Source organism: Chionomys nivalis, chromosome 13 (genome assembly GCF_950005125.1).
Source record: "Chionomys nivalis chromosome 13, mChiNiv1.1, whole genome shotgun sequence".
In the NCBI taxonomy this organism is placed as follows: Eukaryota; Metazoa; Chordata; class Mammalia; order Rodentia; family Cricetidae; genus Chionomys; species Chionomys nivalis.
In genome coordinates, this window is record NC_080098.1 from 41,657,354 (window position 1) to 41,681,179 (window position 23,826).

The 23,826-nt window shown below is 43.5% G+C and overlaps 2 protein-coding genes across 2 annotated transcripts; one reads left to right on the plus strand and one right to left on the minus strand.

Moving 5' to 3' along the window:
• Positions 1–4,913, minus strand: Nkapl (NFKB activating protein like). Its single transcript, XM_057788216.1, has one exon. It carries the CDS (start codon positions 4,911–4,913, stop codon positions 3,729–3,731), a length of 1,185 nt encoding a protein of 394 aa, XP_057644199.1. The 3' UTR covers positions 1–3,728.
• Positions 4,914–13,803: 8,890 nt separating this feature from the next.
• Positions 13,804–23,606, plus strand: LOC130885904 (zinc finger protein with KRAB and SCAN domains 3-like). The gene is given in 4 exon segments (XM_057787749.1): positions 13,804–14,396; positions 16,696–16,852; positions 18,087–18,932; positions 18,935–23,606. Coding segments are annotated over 4 exon segments (1,482 nt in total). The 5' UTR covers positions 13,804–13,979; the 3' UTR covers positions 18,997–23,606.
• The last annotated feature ends 220 nt before the right edge of the window (positions 23,607–23,826 follow it).

Below are 23,826 nucleotides of genomic sequence, written 5' to 3' on the forward strand. Positions count from 1 at the left end.
TTTTATGATGAATAAGAAGACCAACATTCCCCAAATAAAACCACCAAACACTAGAGTGAACATTTTATATTACAAGGACTACAAAATAAGAAATACTGAAAAAGAAGCTTTGCTTTAGTCTTGACAAGGGAAAATAAAATTAACAGTGAAAATCCACTTTCACTGACCAGAAAAACAAAGACAGAAAGCTTGTTGAAAAAGTACAACGCTGGCGGTGATGTTGGCCTGTCAATCTTCCTAGAAAGCATCATTATAGTATCTACTAAAATTTGAAAGCATGAAGATTAAATGTGACATTTAGTTTTTCACTAATAACTGTCTCAGAAAGTCCAATTTCTTAGATTTCTAGCCTTATATTTTTTATAGTGTGATGCAATTTGTAATTAAACATTTTCAAGTTTGACCCCTGTTGATCATAAATTCTAAGGTGTTAGTGGCTAAGGCTAACTTACAGACTTCTCTACAGTACTTACAACACACAAAGCACTATTTTCCTCTTTACACAAGAAATATTTGTGCAGAGAAAATACCTTTCAATGCTGGTGCTCACAGCCGATACAAAGGAGTGACCATAACCCACTTCTGAAAGCCTCCCCAGTCCTTGCCCTTGCCTGGGTCCCCAGCCTGCTGTCTTTGCACCACTGCTCTCCTCAGACACAGGCCAGGGCCCAACCTGTCTTGTTGGGTTGAGTTCATTTCTATTGACTTTAAGCCAGAAGAGTTCCACGTGTCCAGAAACACATTTGATGGAAATTATAAAATCATTTGAAAATTAGATTTCTATGTATTGATACAAAACATAAGATGTACCGTTAAGTGAAAGAAGTGGTCCTTCCTGTATATAGTGAGGCGTAGTTTCCATAGATAGAATGTGCAGCTGTACAAGCACAGCTTTCACCAACTTCCTTCAACTTCCTTTGGTGTGACCTGAAACAAGTTACAGCTCTGAATGAAGGTATCCTTCCATACCATACTGCCCTTCCAGATTCTGGAACCCACTCCATGTTGTCAACTCTATAGGGCTTACTAACGTTTTGAGCCTTGTAAAGGAAGCTTTGGAAATGAGGTGAGTTAGTTTGGGTAGTGCTACAATATCGGTGTCAGTACATATCAATGTCCCTATGGACAACAAATGCCTGGCTGTAGATCATAATCGCAGCTCACTCTGAGGTCTTCCTTAGAAACAAAAGACCTCGTCATATGCTTTGCACAGTCTTATCCCCTGTATCTCCACAAATGTTCTTTCTTTCTAGGTGGTCCTAATCTATTCTTTGGAAGACTTCAGCACCCTGAATCTTAAGCCTTTCTATATTTATTTATGGATAAACCCTGTGTCCTTTTCAATCAGGAGTTGGCCAATAAAATCAAGCTTTTCTTTGTAAACTACCAGCACTTGTTATGAACACACACATTTTAAAATTCAAAACTGCAGCAGGCATTTGTTGATTGTCTATCTTCCCTGCCCAACATGGTATTTTCAGATAACCACGTCCTCCTTATGTGGCCTCCCTATTAATCATAGTGCGGTGCCCCAGAGTAAGCTATTCTGTTCATCAGGCAACAGCACTTATTCCAAGCAGATATGTAAACTATGCCAATCAACTAAGGCAAATCTTGTTAAGAATACCACGTCAGAAATATTCTTTCCTGGAAGTGACCTTGGAAACCCTACTAGTGTGGCCCTGTGGGGAGAAGAATGGACTACAGAGGCTATGGTGTGATCCCTGGGTACTGGTAGCTGAGGGCAGGTGCTCTTGAGAAACTATACACAGGACCCACACTTTCCTCACTGTGATGAAACAAATGGGGGAAAAGTGGTATTAAAACAGTCTGAAAAGGTAATTTTGCAGAGCAATTTCTGGGAGGTGTTTACTACAGTCTACCTGAAGTTGGAACATGATTGAAAAGATGGATTTGGTGCTTTGGAAAATGTGAGCTCTTCTCTCATCTATCATGAGAGGTAACTGTGTAGTTAATGAAGAACTTGCAGAAAACCAAGAGCATCTCAGCAGATCTTGTTTAAAATGCTTCACAAAACCGGACTCTCTGAACATGGCGGACAATGAGAGCTGATGAGAAGCCAAGGACAATGGCACTGGGTTTTGATCCTACTGCATGAACTGGTTTTGTGGGAGCCTAGGCAGTTTGGATGCTCACCTTCCTGGACCTGGATGGAGGGGGGAGGACCTTGGACTTCCCACAGGGCAGGGAATCCGGACTACTCTTCAGACTGGAGAGGGAGGGGGAATGGAGTGGGGGGGAGGGGGAGAAAAGTGGGGGAAGGGGGAGAGGAGTGGAAGGAGGGGGAGGGAAATGGGAGGCGGGGAGGAGGCGGAAATTTTTTCAATAAAAAATTAAAATATGGAAATACTAATTAAAAAAGAATAAAAAAATAAAAAAAGAAATATAACCCTTCAAGCTACAAAAAAAGTTAAAAAATAAAAAAAAAATAAAAATATGCTACACATAAAGATGATTCTAAATACTTCACTGGAAGAACTCAGTAAAGAAACATGAGAGATACACAAAAGTCTAGAAATAAATATGACATCGTAAACAAACTACTGTGAAACAACTTACTCCAATAAGATTGTCTTAAATTAATAGTGGATAAAACTTTCAGTAATGTAGTAACATACATGGAGAAGAAACTACTCTCAAGTACTGCTTCTGGGAGAAAATACCTCAGCTTCTTAATGACTGCAGGTAAACACAATATATATGAAGTAGATCTATATATCTACTTTCAGACTAAACTAGGCTCTGATGTTCAAAATTTATGAACTCATCTTTCAAAAAGTGGTTATAAAGGTTCTATCATATCAATAATTTAAGCAAGAGTACATATTAACAAATTACCAGAATATTGTTATCATTAGCCTTAAATACCATTGTAATTTGGTTATATGCATCCCATTTTGGCCAAACCCATGATCTTCCCTTTGGCAATAAGAGGGATCAGAGGAAAACTGGCACAGGGTCAGAGAAAGAGCAAGACTCTCCTAATTTTACAATGCACAAACAGCTGATGGTGCTACTTTCTTATTATGAAGAAACAGCATTGAATTAAAGTAAGAAAACAACCAAACACTTCAAAAGGAAATATTCTTTCAAGAGATTTGGCAGTTCTTTCTTTCTGTAAGGGAAACCACTCTAGAAAACGAGTCAAGGAAAAAGAGAAAAAGCCCAAATTCTATTAACATTATGCTGGAAACATAGGTCCTAGGCTTTTCTGTTACAAAACTCAGTTTCTTTTCACCAAGTCTGGTAACTACAGCCAGCAGAACACAGTCCACTGAATCCAGATAGGTCCAAATGGTTATTTTCTCGGGTATAGCTCTCAAGTTCTTTTTGTCTTTCCGGGGCAAATGACTCCAAAAGGTATACTCCTGGGGGAATCACAATAACAGATGGGGTGGGGCACTCTTCCGTTTAGTAGTACTAACTTTTGTTCTGCAAAATACCTTGCATATGCACAAAACCACAAAAGAATATGGAAGACAATTTGCTTGTGGAGAGGGGGGTGGGACTGGAGTGACATTCACCTTTTCACTCATTCCCTGAAATGTTTGTAAAACTTTCTAGTGAAGTCTCAAAAAGTGTTTCCCTAGGGTACTTAGAAGCATAGTGAGCGCAGTATCACTGGGGAACCGTAGAAGCATTTACTATTATTTTCGCCATACAAAACCTTTGTTGTTTAAAAGTCCCGCAGAGCAACAAGCAAGTTTTCACTTGTCATCTTTCCCTTTCGTCTTTCTGTATACCATTTCTCGAAAACTGGCTAGGATCTTACTCTCTCTCTTCCGCCTCTCTTCCTGGTTAAAGGATGCAAGGGCTCTTTTTTCATCAGCACTGTAAATCTGGTTCTCTTTCCGAAGCCTTACAGCCTCCATCCGGCGATGTCGGCTACCACTCATGACGTAACCCGAACCCTCAAAGGAGGCGATCTCTTCACTCGTCAACCCAATTTCACCCCTTCGTGGGATACGCTTTCCAGCTTTTACATATTCAGCCATGGCTGCGCCTTCACCTGGAAGCAGGGCGTGGCCATAATTCAAAGGTCTCTCATCCTGAGAGGTATGTATTACCGGTGCTTTGGGGCCTATTAAATCCAGGGCATCTGCACTCACTGACTGTTCCATCCACGCATCTTCTGGCAATTCCCTTTCTAAAGCTTCGCAGCGTATCTCGCTGGATTCTTTCCTAGTCCTCCTTTTCTTCTTGAGTTGTTTTGCCCGGTGTTTCTTTTTCTTCTCTTTCTTCCTGGCTTTCACTTTCCTTTTATCGCCCCCAGAGCTAGACTGAACATCAGAGTCTGAATTGCTGTCACTGTCACAATACTTTCTACGTTTCCTTTTGGAGGGCTTTTTCTTCTTTTTTCTCTTTGTTGAATGACCGGTCTTCGTGCTTTTTTCTTCACTGGCCACGTCTGAACCGCTGCTCTTCGGGTTCTTCACCTCCTCTTCAGCTGGTGTGTGTTCATCCGAATCTGGCTCAGGAAACTTGGGTGACAGTCCCCACACCTCGGGCGCGCCCAGCTCTCCTATCTTCTCTCTTTCCTTCAGCCTCCTTTGCCGATAGCTCTCCTCCTTTTCCTTCTCCTGGTCCTCGGCCCACAAACGCTCTCCCGCATAGTGGTGGTAGCGGTAGCCGCCAGAGACGGAAGAGGTGGACCAAGAGGCGGCAAACGTGCGGATCCCTGGCGGTGGCGGCCGCTCCCCAGACCTGGGGCCGGGTCTCTCTGGACCCCGCGGAGGCCAGAGCCCTTCGGACCCGCTGAGCTGAAGACCGAAACCGCCTCCCCGAGGGGATCGTCGAGTCTGTAACACCGACGGTGGGCTGTCCGAGGCACGCCGTCGTTTCTCAGAGCCCAGAGTGTCCTCATTAGGGCGGGATCGGGACACGGACGACATTGGCGAGGGCGGTTACTCCAGAAGCCGCGTCATGGAGAGCACTTGACTACCACACACGCCGGCGCGCTAGGAACTGCGCACGCGCACTAGGGACGGCGCACAAGGCTCAATTCTGCAGTGCGACCCAGGGAAGGGTTAGTACATTCCTGGTGCCAGTCTCTGATGGAAGGGAAAGCGGCCAGGGGTCTGCGCAAGAGCCCCTTGTCAGCCTCAAGGAAATAGACACTCACTCGTACCACATTTCACGATTTACATTCCCTACATTGAGCTCCTCGGGATAACAAATGGAATTATCATTAATAGTCTTTCTGCTGTATGTATGAATGCATGTATGTACTTTCTATCATCATTATTATTACTATTATTATTATTAATTTTTTTGAGACAGGGTTTCTCTGTGTTACAGTTCTGGCTGTCCTGGAACTCACTTTGTAGACCGGACAGTCCTCGAATTCGCAGAGATTCTCCTGCCTCTGCTTTCTGAGTGCTGGAATTAAAGACGTGCACCTCCACCACCACACTATTTCCTATTATTATTAAGTGGAGCATTTGCAGCCCAGCTGACTTGGAGCTTGCTAGGTAGAAAAGATGATCTTGAACTTCTGATCCTCCTGTTTCTACCAGGCAAGCACTAAAATTAAAGGTTTTCATCACCACACTTGTGATGGTTAAGAAAATTTACCTCTATATGAGTCATCTCTTTATTAGTGTTGTGCCCAGTCCATGGGGGCCCCAAAAGACCACTAGGGAGACCAACTCACCAAGATACAAAAGCAAGGTTTATTAATTGCAAGCCAGCAGGGACCTCTTCAGTGCATCAGTGAGAGGAGGTACCCCACCCTTCTAGAGAGCATTATTTAAAGGCAAACCCCAGGAAAGTTACAAATTAGCAGGGTTTGGGGTAAAGGGTTCAATCCTGATTGGCTCATATGTAGGGACTTTTCACAAATTTTCATTCTCAAACCTCGCCTGTTGCTTGTCAAGTTTTCTTATCGGCTGACCTTCAGACAGGGACATTCATCCGTACTTTTGAGACGGTTACCCTGTTACTTTTGCCCCTAGCCATTTCTGAGTACTGGAATGTTTTACGGGAAACAGCTTACACAAGACACAAGATGGAAGCAGAGGACAAAATGGAGGAACTTTAGTTCTTCAAATAGCTGTTGATCTTTGCCCTAAAATTCCCCTAGGTTCCTAGTGTTATGATCTGCTGGCCTGGGTACCCTGCCCCTTTAAGAAACAAGCCCGGCCCACTTCCAGTCCTCCCCTTCTGCAGAGGCAAGCTAATCTCCTGCCTTCTCCAGCCTGCTCTCTCTCTCTCTCTCTCTCTCTCTCTCTCTCTCTCTCTCTCTCTCTCTCTCTCTCTCTCTCTCCTCTCTCTCTCTCCTGAAGAGGTAACTTCTGCTCTCTCTCTCTCTCCCACATCATTTCCCCTCTCTCTAATTCTCTCATACTCTCTCTCTGCCTCTCTCTCTCTCTTCTTTCCCCTTCCCTTTCCCCTCCATAACCTACTAAGTAAACGCTATATCCAAATTCTCTCTCTGCATGATGATTTATCTCTCTGTCTCTCACCGACCATAGTCTCCTACCCACCAAGGTGGCCCACTGAGCCCTCAAGTCACCCATCGCTGCCCCTCATGGGACCTCTGCCCCTTGTGGGACCGACCCCCCCATCCTTATATCTTTATAAAAGAGTAACACCTAGCATAGCTGTCTGCATCCTCTGCAGAATGATGCTACTGCTGTGAGATAGGGATGAAAGAATGGTGTACTTGCTATGAGATAATTCACCACTTGCCTGGCTTATCCCTGTGGGAAAAGGAACAAAGCAGTTCTCTCTATCCCTGTATAATGGGAGTGAGAGACAGTTAAGGGGAGTAGAGCAACTTCCCACGCAGCTGTGGATTCCACAGAAGCAAGATAATTGTAATGGCCACCTTAAATATGCTTTCCTTAACCATCTATGGCTCTCGATTTGGTTATAAAATGCCCGTCCTTCCTGCTACTGTGGGACCCTCACCCCTTATTCTCAAAGGGGCAAGAAGAAATTTCCTAGCAGAATATTTTAAAATTAGAAACCCCAGGCTAGCTTCACACTCCCAGGAAGGGTAGTGGCCCCTCCCGACTCAGGAGACTACAAAGCCTAGAGTCAGGATGGGACCATCTGGTGATAAGGATGTCCTGACTCAGGAGCGGCGTGGCCTTGCTCCCTAACAAAGAAGGATGGAAAGAAGCAAAGACTTTGCACCCGTGCCAGACCCTCCCACCCCGAACGCCTAGAAGGGCTGCTTGTGATTCTTGCCTTTAGAATAAGCTAACCCCACAAAGGAACTTTTAACTCCTCTCTACCTCACTGCAGTGGGGTCAGAGATGGGTTCCAAACATGTTTGTATTATGCTAATTAAACCTTGCTTATTACAGTCTGGGCCTCTTTGGTGGTCTCTCTCTGGGAGTAATAATCTGGGCACAACACTACCAGTAAGAATAAATTCATCTGATTTTAATCTAAATTTAGATTAAGTCTTGTCTTTCCCAGTGGATTTGAACTCTCTAACACAACCGTCTCTTCTTTTGGGTTTTTGTGTTTTACCGCCACGTGGTTCACCATTCCACTTTCATTTCTGCCTCCACCTTTCTGCTTAGTGAAGGACTCCTGTTTACTCCTATCCCCTACTCCAAAGGCACTAGTAAGCCACCTCGTGTTGCAGGTCTGAAGCCTAGCAACTAAGAAAACTGCGGCAAGGTAATCGCTGGTTCAGGGTCTTATGGCAACTTGATGAGATTCTGCATCAAAAAGCAGAAGAGTGTTGCTTAGTAGCGGTGGAGTATGCCTAGTGTTTGTAAAGCCTAAGGCTCAGTTTCTGGTGACTCACCAAACAAGCCTGTTTGTCCCTATTGGAAGCAAAATCCAGATTACTTCTGGAACCAAAGTTCGAGCTTAAGTTTCTGATAATGGAAAATAAGTAAGTAAATAGGTAAAGGATAATTCCAGAGTCTTGTTTTCCTTAGTTTCACAGTCTTCTGCTCCAGAGATATAGATGCATTAGTCCGGAAGCTTCCTCTTTTTTCTAGGGATATTTCTTCAGAAACACAGTCATTTAGAAGTACCCCCTGAAGGCACTTTACATCCCAGAATCTGAAATGGCAAACTTTCATGGATGATATCATTCCCTAATCTGACAGTCATTGCAATCTAGTAGGCCGAGCTGAAAAATTCCCAAAGTAAGGTAAGTCAAAATCTAGGAATGATGCTTTGCTGAGGCTCTACCTGGTGTTTGTTTTTAAAAGGGGTTTTGTTTATGTGCGTGAGAGAGTATATACAACTGTAGTGCTGGCAGAGGTCAGAAAAGGATGCTGGGCCCCCAATAACTGCAGGTATGGGCAGCTTTGAACTGCCTTGTGTGGGTACTGGGAACCGAACTCAGGCCCTCTGCAAGAGCAACAAGCACTTTTAACAGCTGAACTATTTCCTCAGCCCTCTGTTCTTGCTAATTTTTTTTTTATTTGAGACAAAGTTTCACATAGCCTAGCCTGACTTACAGACTCAGTAGGTAGCTGAGGCTGACTTTGAATTCCAGATCTTCCAACCTCTACCTCTGAAGTGTTTGGATTATAAACATACGTCACCACACAGCTCTGATACTAGGACTCCTAAACAATAAAATAAAATTAAATTGAATAGAAATGGTACAGGGTATACTGTTCTAATAATATCCTTCAAATAAAAACATGTTTTAGGATCTAGAACCGGGCTGGAAAGATGTTCAGTGGATAAGCACGCTGGTTGCTCTTCCAGATGACCTGAGTTCAGTTCCCAGCTCTCACGTGGCAGTTCACAATAGTCTATTTCCAGTTCCAGGGAATCTGATGCCCTCTATTGGCCTCTCAGGCACCAGGTATGCACTTGGTACACAGACATATATGTAGGCAAAACACCCATGCGCATGAAATAATAATTGTAAAAATTGGAAACAATCGAGAATTCATTTAATGATTGTGGGTTGTATATAATCTCTTTAATCTATATTCTCTGCCAAATCTCCATAAATGGCTTGCATGTTTGTTCTTTCAAATTCATATGTTGAAACCTTATTACCAGTGTGTTGGTGTTAGGAAGTGGGGCCTCTGGAAATTATTAGCGTGAGGGCTTAGCCTTCATGTTTGGAGTCAGTGCTGTTAAAAAAGAAGTCTGAGAGAGCTGCCTTGCCCTTTCTCTAGATAGATGATGCCTTCAGTTGGGAACGAAAAGTTCCCGCAGCTTCTCATATTCCAGAATCATAAGAAATAAATTTCTGTTGTTTATAAGCCATTCAGGTTATGGTATTTAGTTATAGTAATCAAAAAAACTGAGATATATGAACCCTGCTCAGTTCTGGATACACTAGTTTTTGTCTCTGGAAGACTCCTGTTTCGTGTGTTGTGTATTGTGTGTGTGCGCGCACGCGTGCACACTTATGTGCATATGTTCTGTGTATCTGGTGTCTTAGTTTGCTTTCTTTTCCTGTGATAAAATGCCATGAACAAAAGTAACCTGGGAAGTAAAGCCAGAAGCCTGGAGGCAGAAACTGAAGCAGAGATCAAGGAGGAACACTGCTTGTTGGTTCGCTCCTCATGACTCACTTGGCTTGCATTTTTATACAACCCAGGGCCACCTCCTCAGAGACGGCACTGGCCCTAGTGGTACAGGCCTTCCCACATCAAGAATTAATGAAGAAAATGCCTTCACAGACTAGCTTACAGAGACTCTGAAGGAGGCACTTGCTCCACTCAGTTTCTCACTTCCCAGATGATCCTAGTTGATGTCAAATAGCTAAAAAACTAACCAGCACATCTGGATACCTATGTTTATTTCCAGAGGTTACTACAGGTAGTGAGACCTTGATTCACACTGACATCTCAATCCCAGTCTAATACTATAGGATGCATTTTGAGTTTTGCCAATATTTATAACTCCCAAGAGAGTAAAAAGGTACTAATATCTTTATCATTTGTTTGGCTAATTAATCTTGTTTATATCAGTTTCCACATTTTTTTTTCAGTTCTCTCATTGGGCTCAGTCCTTATATGTTATGACCGGTGTGGTAATTAACTTCATTAAATTAAGATGTGTGTGTGGTATGCATGTGTGTGTGTGTGTGTGTGTGGTGCTAGCACAACCCAGTCAGCAAAGTGCTTGCTGTGAAAGATGAGGACTTGAGTTTGATCTCTAGAACTCAGGTAAAAACTATTGTAATTCCAATGCAGAGGAGGTGGAGATGGGTGGATCCCCAAGGCTCATTGGGCAGCTAGCCCAGCCTACTTTGTGAACCCTGGATCAACAAAACTTAAACGCTTTTGTTTTTCTGTGGTCTCCACATTCGGAAACATGTGCGCAAGTGTGTGTAACACATACCTATTCCAAATAAGCAAATACCTGGTAGTACTAATTCAGAGTACCCTTGGTTGTGTCTGTTGTGCTGGCTTTTCCCGAAAGGACTGGCTGAGGAAGAAAGGACCACAAAGGCTGAGGAGTGGCACTGTCCCATAGGCTAGAATCCCAGATGAAATAAAATGAGAACTAGAAGAACAGCAGATGGACATCAGAATTCATCTTTTCCTGCTTCCCAATATTGATATGCCAAGATATAGACATGACTAAGTAGCTTCCTGCTGTTTCTGCTGCCATGGTCCTCCCATAATGGACTGCACCCTCAAGCTGAGAGCTCAAATACACTTTTCTTAAGTTGCTTCTTGTCGTCAGGTGTTTACCGCAGCTATGAGACAGTCACGAACAGCACTGGTATATTAGTTAACTATGTGAAAGCAGCTTGGGAAGAAAGATTTATTTTGGCTCATGGTTTTAGGTGGATTTCAGTCCCCTGAGGCAGAGAAGGAATGGTGGCAGTAGCATGAGGCAGGGGCTCTTCACATGTGTTGGCCAACTAGGAAGCAAAGAAAAAGAACACAGGAAGGAGCCAGAGAAAGACACAGCCCCTAAGGACAAAATCTCGAAGACCTTCCTACTCCAGTTAGGCTTTCCCTCCTGGTTACCACTTCCACCCAAATTACATCATCATGTAAGGAATCCATCAAGACATTGTACTGTTTGTGAGGTTGTAGCTTTCGTGGCCAATCTAGAAGGTGTGTGTATTATTGATCTCCTAGGTTCTTCTGAATCTACTCAAACCGACAAGACGAATATTAACTGGTTAAGCCAGAATGGATTTTCACTCTGGGATGAACTGCTATCTCCTTTCCCATCTCTTTTAGACTTACTTAATAGTTTTTGTACTTAACTATTCACTAATCAAGGAAGATAGGACTTTGTTTAATTAAAAAATTACTGTGGAAACATTTTTGTAACTCTATACAGAACATTACATTGGATCCCCATATGCCTCTCACCCAGCTTCAGCAATTACCATGATTGTGTCATTTGTTTCTTTCTTCCTTTTTTTGATAAGTATTTGCTTCAGCAAACCTCAGACATCATATTGTCTCATCCGTCTATACAGATATTTCAATATAAAATTCTAATGAATGATTTAAAAAATTATAGAGAGGCAGGAGAGATATCTCAGTAGTCAAGATCATTTGCTTTTCTTCCGGAGGACCTATGTTGGTTGGTTTTTGCCAATTTGACAAAACTAGCATCGTCTAAGAAGAGGGAATCTCAGTTGAAAACAACGCCCCTATCATATTGACCCATAGACAAGTCTGCGTGGCATTTTCCTGGCAGATGATTGATGTGAAAGAGCCGAACCATTGTGGGCTCTGCCATCCCTGGGCAGGGAGTCCTGAGTTGTATAAGAAAGCAAACCAAACGAACCAGGAGAGCAAACCAGTAAGGAACATTCTTCCACGGACTCAGCAGCATTCTTCTAAGGACTCTGCTTCAGTTCTCAGTGTTCTTGCCTTGAGTTTCTGCCCTGACTTCACGATGGATTATGATTAGAACTTGTAAGCCAAATAACCCCTTTCCTCCCCAAGTAGTTTTTGGTCATGGTGTTTATCACAGCAAAAGAAACCCTAACCATGACAGTGAAAGACCCCCGGAGTGGGGGACTCTTACTCAAGTGTCAAGACAACATGACTCTCCAGGAACTCACGAGAGATCATCCTTGCTGCAATCACACGAGGTTTATTGACAGGACAGGAACCAGCGCACTGTGGCTGAGACTCATATCCCACGAAGGGCAGAGGAGTTCGACCTCGAGTAACTGGGAGAGGGGGTATTTGGGGGAAGAAACTACAGCCCAAAGGAGGTAGGGAGGGCGTCATTGGTAAATTCTGAAAATACCAGTGATCATCACAAGGGGGTAACTCCCCATTTCTCAAGATTATTCTCAAGATTATAATCTAACTTTATGGTCAGCTAATTCCTGGAACAGAGTCACTGAACCGGCTAACCTAGATTTTTTGGTTCTTCTCTCCCTGCCAGATTTTTGGCTCTATTTTTCCTGCTAGATTTTGGGCCCTATTCTTTCTGCTAGAGGGGTCTGGATTTCTCCAGGTCTTTCAACAGGACCTGAGTTTGAGTCACAACTGCCTGCAGTTCTGACTGACCTGATATCCTCTTCTGGTTTTCACAAACATTAGCACACATATGGAATACACACATATGACAGACACACATAAATAAAAATAAATCTTGTAAAAATGATAGGATCATTCTAACAGTTAAATTGCCAATAAATGCTTAATATTACTGCCTTCTAGTTTTTCCCATTGTCTCAGCTGTATCTTTTTACAGTGATGGGAAGCTTACCAGACTTGGCCCCTCAGACACAGCCTATAGCCAATTGAAGTCTTTATTCAGCTGACTGGTACCACACCCAAGTGTTCAGGGGACCTAGGTGTGGTCTACTGTCCAGAACGTAAAAGTTTTTAAGGGTAGAGACCTCTTAGAGGCTTCCCCCAGGCAGCTGAATGGGGACTTTGCAGAGTAAACAGTTTGAAGCCATCAGTTTTAACAGAAGCTCAGATAAGAGGTTAGCCAATCTAAGGGGGACTCTGCACAAACAACCAAGATAAAGGGTTAGCTGGAGGCAGTTCCGCACAAACAAGCAATTTCAACAAAGGTTAGATAGAACATCCTGACCTTTGCTTCCCAGCAGAGAGTTGGGTAGTTTTCCATGAGATACCCCAAGCAGGTCAGAGTCTAGTTAAACCTGGCAACAGCCTCAGCAGGAATCTAAGATGGAGGAGCTTGTGCACCATCTTGCCCCATCACAACAATTGTTCTAATCAGGGTCGAAATAAAGTGTATTGCTTCTGGCTGACCTATGTATTGGGTTCCTTTTAATGGACGACCGTCTGGACTCTAGCTATTTGAGCAGGTGCCATAGCAGCGGCAGCACTTGTGCTTTACCGTTCCACAAAATGGTGGGCGGTGGGGACATGAGTCAGGGTGGGGATGATTTTCTCTCAGGTAGTTTGGCCCCGAGGGGGATGAAAGGGAGAGGCAGGAAGAGGGCGGGACCGGCGGCAGTCACAAAGTGAGTGTCCTGCTTCTTTCGTGGTTTCTAAGAGGTACCAAATTTCCTACCAGGTCCCATCTTTGTTTTTTGCAAAGTCTAATTCCCGGTTAAATTTTAATGTCAGCATTGTGACAACTATGAAGGTAAGCTTTAGATCGGAAAAGAATCAAAGATCCCCGGCAACTTATTTCTTGGGCTTAAATATCCACTCCAGTATGACCCGGGGGCTATAATCCTTCCCCCAACAATCCTCCCTTGAGTTGAGGTACTGATAGAGTCACTAATGAGTTAATTCGGATAGAACCACTGAGAAGAGCATCCTAGAGAGCCCAGGAAGTGGCTTGGGTTTCCACAATGTTTCCTGTGCTCCAGCCAGTGTCTGGATGTAGTTTATTTGACCCGGGCATTCATTGGGAATATTTGTTGTGGGGTTAGGTTGGAGTGCAAAGGAGGATTCCGCAAAGGCAAGGCTTGTCGAAGATATCCGTGCGGCTGTGCCTCTGTGTGTCCCGGGGAACGAGAGGAGGAGACAGGTCCATACTGAGTTCCCATCTTCAGAGGATCCTTTGAGGATCCGCAGCTTGCGTGAGCCAAGGCTTGGCTCAGAATGGCTAGAAAGCCACAGGCGAGCGCAGCCCTAATCGCTCCATCGGCAGAAGAGGGGGGTGGGCTTCTGGTGGTGAAGGTGGAACAGGAAGAGGTCTCCTCCTTGGCAGAGGAGGCCAGTTGGCTGGGCTTCCCAGCATCCGACCGCTCCCGCCAGCGCTTCCGCGCTTTCCGCTACCCAGAGGCTGCTGGACCCCGGCAGGCGCTGAGCCGGCTCCGAGAGCTCTGCAGACAATGGCTGCGGCCAGATATGCACAGCAAAGAGCAGATTCTGGAGCTGCTGGTGCTGGAGCAGTTCCTGACCATCCTGCCAGGGGAGCTGCAGGCCTGGGTGCGCGAGCAGCACCCCGACAGTGGGGAGGAGGTGGTGGCGCTGTTGGAGTACTTGGAGAGGCAGCTGGACGAGACGCCTCCACAGGTAGAAGGAACAGGTTTAGGGTCTGAGACCTATGCCCTGTGCCTTCCAGAAACCTCGAGCAAGATCCAAGGGAGGCATTGCTTAGAGCCTGCGAAGTCTCAGTCTGAACTGGGAACCTGAGGCAACAGCGAAGTGGCCTGGACCCCTCAGAATAGTTAAAAGCACAAAGAAAAGTACAAGGATTGGGGAGAACTCAGAGCTAGCGCAGCTCGGGTAGACTGTGTCGAGCAGAGTGGTGAGGGGTTAGATGTGAACTCGTAACTGGTGTGCTGAGTAAGACCCGAGGACAGGCTTGAGCACAGTGGCAGTGGGCACTAACGACTTGATAAGTTTTCTTGGCTTGCCACATGTGACGACATCTTCAGTGCTGTCGTACTTAGCCACCTTGCTTTGTTGTTTTCATTGACAATGGAGGGAAATTCCACAGTTTTCCTAGAATCTAGAAAGTTTTTTTCCTTTCCAAATTCATGGATCCCTTGTTTGATCCTCTGGTAGAAAATGGCCTGGTTTTAACTTCCATATTCTGGCCTAAAAAACCAATACCGATGTGTGTGTATGGGGGGGGGGGGGGAGAAGTCTGTATACATTAACTATGTGTCTCCATCATATCTCCCCCCCTTTATATAACCCTCCTCTTTGTAACCTACGACTCGCTGGAATGTTGACTGATGATGTTGTTTGCTCTTGTTCACACAGCTGCAGTGAGCTCCTGAGTCAGTAGCCATGTCTTTTTCAGAAAGTAGCATTTTGCAATACTCTTCCCCATCCCAGGTTCTTTTTGCCCTATCTTTCATGAGGTTCCCTGAGCCGTGAGAGGTAGGGGTTGGTGTACATGTCCTATTTAAGGATAAGCACTCAATAGCCATTTATTCTTAGCTCTTTGACCAGTTCTGAGTCTCCATGCTAACTGCTGCCAACTGTGTAGAAAAGCATCTCTTGATAAGGTTGGGGCAGCACTAATCTACACATGCAAATACATTTTGGCCTCTTTTAGGAGATTTCCTTTCTTCAGCCTCCAGTGTCCTTGCATCAGAGGACATGTGATTAGAACCTTCTAAGTAGTGATCAGGAGACCAAGATTCTGGCCTTAGAGCTGCTGTCCTGAGCTCTGTAACAGTGGACAGTCAGTTCAAGACTTTGTAAAAGATGTAAGAAATTCTGAGCATCATTTTACAATACGTGTCTGCAAGAAAACTAAACTTTAAAGAGGATTCACCACCTATTACATTCTGTCTTAGTTGGTGTCACATTCTGCAGTCAAATTTGTTTCTTAAAAGCCCTGTTTGGTGAAAATTACTGTGTTTATTTTTCAAACAGGATATTAATACTTCTATAGATTTTCCCATCAGCTTCATAAGGGTAGAGAGACAGAGCAAGGGAGCAAAGCAATGGTTAATTCATAGACTCTTTGGCTGTTCTGCCTTAGCTCCCATTGTTGCATTGCTACTTAGGAACTTGATGACATGGACAAGCTGCTGAAACTGGGCCTCAGTTTCAGCTACAAAATTCCAAACAATTCTGTATTTCATTGAATGGGGAGGGTCCCTGCAGCTGTCATACAGGAAAGTGAACCTCATGAAGAGATAAGAATAAAAACCTGATGCAAATTGATTTCGTCAGCCTGGATCAGACTTTGGGGAGTCTAATAGCAGGTTGTTTATTCCCAATGTATTGGAGCCCGGAATAGTTTAGAAAAGTTTGCTGGTGTGATACAATTCCCAGTGCACAGGGAAGCTTAATTACATTGAGACTCAACTCAGGGTACTTGTCATTTCTTCCAAGAGAATAGGCTCTAGAGATAGGCTACCTGCACTAACATAGTAAAATAATCTATAGCCTAAGGGTCTGGCCTGGTCTCAGTCGTACAGATACCATGGAGATCATTTGGGATATTAGTCATTGTGGGAACTTGGGGACTCTCTGGCTATAAGGGTCATGTAGATTACTAGCCACCTCCAGTCTTGGTTGCGAGAGTTTGATGTGGCCTGGCCCAGCAGATAACACAGATCACCAGGATTTTAATCACTTCCAGGTCTCAGCTTTCTGGTTGGAAGAACAGCCTTTTCCTCTTTCCCATTGGAAAGACAATTCTGTATGCTTAACATTTCTGGTTTCTCTGGAGATCTGTGGGTGCAAGGACCTTCTTGCTATGCTCCCAATACTTCACAGGGCTGTCTGTATTTCAGTGAGTTAACATTCATGAAATTCTTAGAATCAGTACATGGTAAGAAAAAGTCCTCACACAGAGTGCGAGGGGAAAGTTTGGTTGAATAAATAAAAGTAAATGAATGACTTTTAGGTCCCAAACGGTGAATGGAGTCGAGAACGTCTCTGCTGCAAGGGGGCATTGTTGAAGCCATCCCAGGATTCACAAAGTAGCCACTCCCAGCCAAGGAAGAGTCCGCTCAAGCATTCATCTCAGGAATCTTCAGAGCATTCACCCTTACAAAAAAGAGGTGAGAGAATGTTTGTGAGTGTGTGTGTGTGTGTGTGTGTGTGTGATGGGAGGGATCCAACCCAGCGCCTTATACATGCTAAGTGAACATGCTACCACTGAGGTACCACATTCCCAGTCCTACACTGTGTAAATTATCATAAAGACTTCATTTAGTTTCATTTAACGGTCACCTAAAAGATGGGTCCATTTGACAATTACTTTCTATGCCCACCACCCATTATTTCTAAGACTGACAAAGGGAAATAAAAAAGAAAAAAGAAAGCTTTCCTAACCAATCCTGTGAATCCTAAGTTGTAATTAAATTTGATATCTAGAAAGAATTAATTTAGTATTAGCAACTACTGATCTCAGTTTGGTGTGTATATGTTGTATATATGTATGTAGGTATGTAGGTAGGTATGTATATCTTTGGAGGCCTCTCTATCGTAGCATTGTTGTTTGGTACTGGGAATATAACCATCAGTAAAATTCAATTTTTGCTCTGATAGATTTATATTCTAGTGGTACAAGATAACAAAAAAGTCAATAGTGTGATTTTGGATATTTAAGAGTGCTACAAAGAAAACAAAGTACAATTTGTAAAGTCAGAATATACCGGTGTCTTGGTTACTTTTCTGTTGTTGTGAGAAGACACCACAACCAAGGCAACTTATAGAAGAAATAGTTTATTGGGGCTTGCTTACAATTTCAAAGGCTTAGAGTTCATGGCCATTATGGTGGGGGGCATGGCGGCCGGCATGCAGGCATGGCACTGGCATCGTAGCTGAGAGTTTGCATTTTGATCCATAAGCTTGAGGCAGAGAGAGCTACCTGGGAAGGTATAGGCTTTTGAAACTTCAAAGTCCACCCCAGTGACACACCTCTTCCAATAAAACTATACCTCCTAATCCTTCCCAGGCAGTTCCATCAACTGGGTACCAAGTATTCAAACCATTTGTGCCTATGGAAGCTGTTCTCATTCAGACCACCACAGCCAGCAATAGTAGAACTGCTCTAAAGAAAACCTACTGAACCTTGCAAGGCATGGAAGCTGAACCCCAGAGTGGACCTTATCCAGAGACTCCTTCTGTCTTAGTGATCCAGGTCCACAGGCCAGCTCAGGGGTGCAGGAGTAGGGAAGATTCCAGGCCCTCTCCACAGCCCCACGTGAGATTCTCGCTCCCTCTCCTGCTGTTTTTCTCAGAGCTTTCTCCCTTCCAGACTTAGTAAACACTTCCTGACAATTGTTTCAGGTCTGAAAATGAAGACTGAAACCAGAGGCTTGCCTCCAGTTGAGAAGTACACAGAACAAAAGCCCCAGCAGCCAGTGAGCGTCCTGGCTGGAGACACCGCTCAGATTCCTGCAGGCGCAGAGGCCAGTGAGCAGGAAGGCAAGTTACAGGCAACACAGAAGGGCGCCGCAAGGAACAGGCGACACTATTGCCATGAATGTGGGAAGAGTTTTGCTCAAAGTTCAGGCCTGACCAAACACAAGAGAATCCACACTGGAGAGAAGCCCTACGAGTGTGAAGACTGTGGGAAGACCTTCATTGGGAGCTCTGCCCTTGTCATTCATCAGCGGGTTCACACTGGTGAGAAGCCATATGAGTGTGAAGAATGTGGCAAGGTCTTCAGTCACAGCTCAAACCTCATCAAGCACCAGCGAACCCACACCGGGGAAAAGCCCTACGAGTGTGATGACTGTGGGAAGACCTTCACGCAGAGCTGCAGCCTCCTTGAGCATCACAAAATTCACACCGGGGAGAAGCCGTTCCAGTGCAACTTGTGTGGCAAAGCCTTTAGGCGTAGCTCACATCTCCTGAGACATCAGAGGATCCATGGGGATAAAACTGCTCCCAGGTCTTTGTGTAGAGAGGTTTGGAGAGGTCAGAGTAAGGTGGAAAGCCGGCGGGATGGTACTGAAGCTCCCGTGATTCACCAGTGCAATGAGTGTGAGAGAAGCTTCATTCAGAATCGAAGTCTTATCGAACATAAAAAAATCCACACTGGCGAGAAGCCCTACCAGTGTAACACATGTGGAAAAGGCTTTACCCGAACTTCATACCTTGTTCAACATCAGAGAAGCCACGTGGGGAAAAAGATTGCATCACAGTGACCTGTACCATCCCTGCCAGAGTTGGTACTCACTTGTCAGCGAGCTGAAGGCACTCTGGAGCCGTTGCTGACTGCAGAAGGGAGGATGTTGCCCATACACACCAGCTAGTGTTAGATGGTATAACCTGGCTGAGGTGAATTATCTTTTCTGTTCTGAAAGTAACTAGAATAAGACTTGCTAATAAGGAGACACGGGAGCGTTCTCTGGATGAGGGGGCACTGGAGTCTCTTGTTCCCACTCTGTGGATCTACAAGGTCTTCCAGAACAGTTGCCCTTAGCTAGCACATTTTTCTCCTGGATGGATGGTTCCAGATTTTGGGGGCAGACTCTTTGTACCATTTGCTTGTCAACATGACTCTTTGATGTTTTGGTCAGATTTCTGAGGTCCTGGCCCTCCTGTTGTGCCTTGTGTTAGTGGATATTTACTACAGAGACTGAGGAAATGACCATCAAATATCTGAAAATCTATGTCTAGATTGCTGAAGAAACTCTCACGGGATGTTTGTGTTTGCATCTAATTTCCTAAGGTTCTAGACTCTGAGTCAGTCCTACAGTTTTCATGCTAAGTACATAATATTACAGAATTTGACTTGGTGATGCCATATATCTTCATGGGGATAAAGAGTATAGTAAGAATGCTTCCAACATCTTCTGAAGGCACAGGGAGACTTCCCTGTCTGTAAAACTCCATTAGTGCACACTCATGAAGCATTTAGTTTTTCACTTTTTACAGTGAACGTTTTCAGTCAGGCAAATAAATAGCAATCCTATCTTCATAGGGCAAAATAGTTAGAATTTCCATTGCTGTGAAAGACACCATGGCAGAAAGCAACCTCGGGTGGGTGGCTGCCAGTTTATTTCAACTTAGAATCATTTGTTATTCTCCATCCCTGAAGGAAGTCAGGGCTGGGGCACTGAAGCAGAGACCATGGAAGAGTGCTGCCTGCTGTCTTGCTCCTAATGGCGTTCTCATGCTGCTGCATTTTAGTACCCAGGACCACCAGCCCTGTGGTGGCACCACCCACGGTGAGCTGGGCCTCTGACAGCAATCATCATTCAAGAAAATACCCCCTAGGCTTGCACTACAGGCCAGACCGGTAGCAGCATTTTATAGGTTGAGGTGCCTTTTTTCCAAATGTGTTGAGCTGACATAAAACCAGCCAGCCCTACGAATGATGATACAGTTGATGTCAGTTCTGTACTGCTCGATGTGTGTTACTTTTCTCAGGGCTGTGAGAAAAAACCTGAGAAAAACAATTTAAGGAGGAAATGACTTATTTGGGTTCATGGTTTGAACGGATACAATATGGTGAAGTAGGCATGAGAGCAGAAACGTGAATACAGCTGGTCGCACTCTGACTGAAGACAGGAAGCAGAGATCAATACCGATGTTCTGCTGTCTTCCACTTTTCCCCTTTTAATTCATTTCTGGACCTCGGGCCTGGAGATGGTGCTGCCCACATTCAGGCTGGGTCTTCTCTCCTGGATGAAAGCTCTCTGGATTTGCTCTCACAGACTTGCCTGAGCTGTGTCTCCTAGGGGATTTAAAATCCAGTCAAGTTAACAATGAAAATAGATGATCACACTCAACATCTTGTTTCCATACCTTGAGCCTAGCCAATTTTAGCACACATTGGGTATCCCTCTCCTCTTTGTATCAAACTCACTCAAGACTTGTGCCAGCTAACCAAACTTCCGCCAGGTCAGAAGCTTCAAATCAAATAGTCATCATTATTATTTATGCCTTCAAAACTGCCCTATGGGTTGAAAGTAGAAGAACAGTAAGTGATGGGTGAGGTGTATTAACCCCAGTGGAGAAAACATGTCTGCTAGGAAGCAGGTTGAGAATCTTGGATGGAAAGTGCTCACAGGCAAACCTGGGCAGTCAGGGCTCAGTGCAGTGAGTTGATCATAAGAAGTAAGTTTCTTTTAAATGATAACTCAAATAGTTCAGTCCAATCATCTGTGGTTTTCTTCTTATACCTCAGAAGACGGTGTCAGTCATTTGTGAAATGACATCAGACTTTAGTAAGTTATCAGCATGCTGTTCTTGTTTGCTCAAAAACAGTACCTGTTTTTGAATTTCTGCTTTGAAGTCTCTGGCTTCAAAACTTAAAGACTCTCCCTTTAATAATTCCCTATAATCTTCCATTGCCTTCATTTCTGTCTTATTAAAATTAACTTAGCCTTCCAAACCTTTTTAGACTTATCCATGGAATCTTCTAGCATTTAATTTTCTTACTTATACTAGCTTCATGAAGCTACTAGGCAGTTTCTCTTCTCCTTCAATATTTTTCCAGGTCCACCTGTTTAAAGCCAAGTTGAGACATGATATAAAAGTCAAGCAGATTTAAATAAGTTATGTGACAATAAAATACTTTTAAAAATATTTGCTTATAGCCCTGAAACTTCAAAATTCTTTATGGGCTTCTTGGCTTACTTTTCTTTGGTCTTTAATTTGCTTGGCTATTGCTTGAATGTTTGTGAAGGCCTTTTACAAATCAGGAAACTATGTGACTTCCATTAACAAAGAAGCCCTTTGCTTCTTTGAGGCATTTGACCCCAAAGCCTTTCTGCCGAAGAGGGAGATATAGAAAAGTGTTTTTAGAGCCCACTATTCCAGACACTGGAATGGACTTATAAAGCACACAAACACAAAAAAATGCTACTTTGCATGTTTTACTAAATAATTTTTAGGAATTTTGTGTTGACTAGTTGACTCTTCCAACTGAAGTGAGACAACCTATCTATTTTCTTCTGTTCCTTTCTTTCTCTATTTATTTATTTATTTATTCATTCATTCATTTATTTATTATCTGTTTGTCTGTCTGTTTGTTTGTTTACTTATTTATCCATTCATTCATTTATTTATTATCGGTTTGTCTGTCTGTTTGTTTACTTATTTATTTATCCATTTATTCATTTATTTATTATCTGTTTGTCTGTCTGTTTGTTTGTTTACTTATTTAGAATCTGGTCCTTTCGTGTGGCCCTGGCTAGCCAGGAACTCACTATGTAGACCAGACTGGCATTGAACTTACCGAGATCTGAGTACTTGGATTAAATGAATGTACTTCAATGCCTGAATGTGTAGCAAGCTTTCTTGTTGAACTATCTTTGGATTGCCAGCTCCCAAATAACAACGTGGAGACTTATCATTAATTATAAAAGCTTGGCCTTTACCTTAGGCTTGTTTCCAACTAGCTCTTGTAACAACTTATATTTTTTAGTATATAGTCTGCCGTGTAGGAGAGTTACCTCTCCTTGGTATGGTCTGATGTGGTCCCAGTCTGCAGGCAAAATCTATGCACCTGGATTTTTCCTCTTTTCTCTCTCCCTGGAAATCCTGCCTATCCTCTCCTGCTACCTATGGCCACTCAGCTCCTTAAAAAAATCAATGAGAAGGCACCTTGGCAAAGTCATATCTTCACAGTGTACAAAAAGATTATCCCACAACATGAACTAACTTATCCATTTTTCTGTCTCCTATTTGAGTAAGAAATTGGCTATGGGCCGGGCGGTGGTGGCGCACGCCTTTAATCCCAACACTCGGGAGGCAGAGGCAGGCGGATCTCTGGGAGTTCGAGGCCAGCCTGGTCTACAAGAGCTAGTTCCAGGAGAGGCTCCAAAGCTACAGAGAAACCCTGTCTCAAAAATCAAAAAAAAAAAAAAGAAAGAAAGAAATTGGTTATGGTACTTTCCCTACTCAGGTAGAATGGTAAAAACTTTCAGTGAGTGGCCCTTCTAAATTTCTTCTTTTTCTCATTTAAAATTGTTTTCTAGTGCTGGGATTTAGCCAAGGAACATAAGTATCTGAAGTGTTCTACTACTGAGCTGTCCTCATGTCTCTTTTTGCTTTTTATTTTGACGTTAGACCACACTTCTTATCAAGTTGGCCAGGCAGGCCTTGAATTGGCTCCTATAGCCCACGCTGGCCTTGAACTCACTTTGTATCTCAGGTTGGCCTTGAACTATTGATCCACCTTCCTCAACCTCTGTAGCTGGAATTGTAGATTGAATTGATATCACCAGGCCCAGCTAGATTTCTTCTTTATCTTGGCAAGGAATGGGTATTACTGTAAAAGGTTTTCTCTGCCTCTTCCTTTACTGGAAAATAGAAATAGGGTTCATAATTTACCTCTTAAGATTGTGAGCATATGCTTATATGAGCAAGAAGTGTTATGTGAATACTCTGGAAATGCATACAGGAGATTAAACATTTTGTTATCTAAAATCTCAACGAGAAGTTTGTTAATTGTAAAGATTGTGTTTATAGGTTTCTTACAGTTTTGGGATGTGTTGCTCTCCTTCAATCCAATCTGTGCCATCATCTTTCTAAAGATCAATAAGGACTTCATCCACCAAGAAACTTAGGCAACGACTTTGTCTTTTAATTCATCTTTGTTTTCTCATGACAGTCAAAAGTAAATTCAACAGATTCATCTGAGCAAAGTTTTTTTTTTTAGTCAGCTTTATGTTTTGTCTGCACATTTCAATAATTTCTACCACAGAAACTTGTTCCAGATGACTTGTTTTATTGTGAGTTTTATGTGTCTGTGATAGAATACTCTGACTAAAGCAGCTTATGGAAGAAAAGGTTTGTCTGGCTTTCAATTAATTCCAGGCTACAGCTTGTCATTGTGGAGAGCTCAGGGTGGCGGGAACTTGAAGCAGCTGGTCATATCACATTCACAGTCAGGAGCAGAGAGCAAAGAATCAGTGCATGCCTGCCAGTTCTCAGCTAGAGTTCTTCACTCTAAGACTTCAGAATTCCCTTCCTAGGGGATAGTGCCACCCACAAAGGGTGAGTCTTCCCACCGTGATTAACACAACCCAGATTATTCCCTGTAGATAAACCCACAGGCGAACCTAATCTA

What these genes read in the sequence shown, in the direction of transcription:
- Nkapl (XM_057788216.1), bottom strand. Translation starts at nt 4,913, where the DNA reads ATGTCGTCCGTGTCCCGATCCCGCCCTAATGAGGACACTCTGGGCTCT.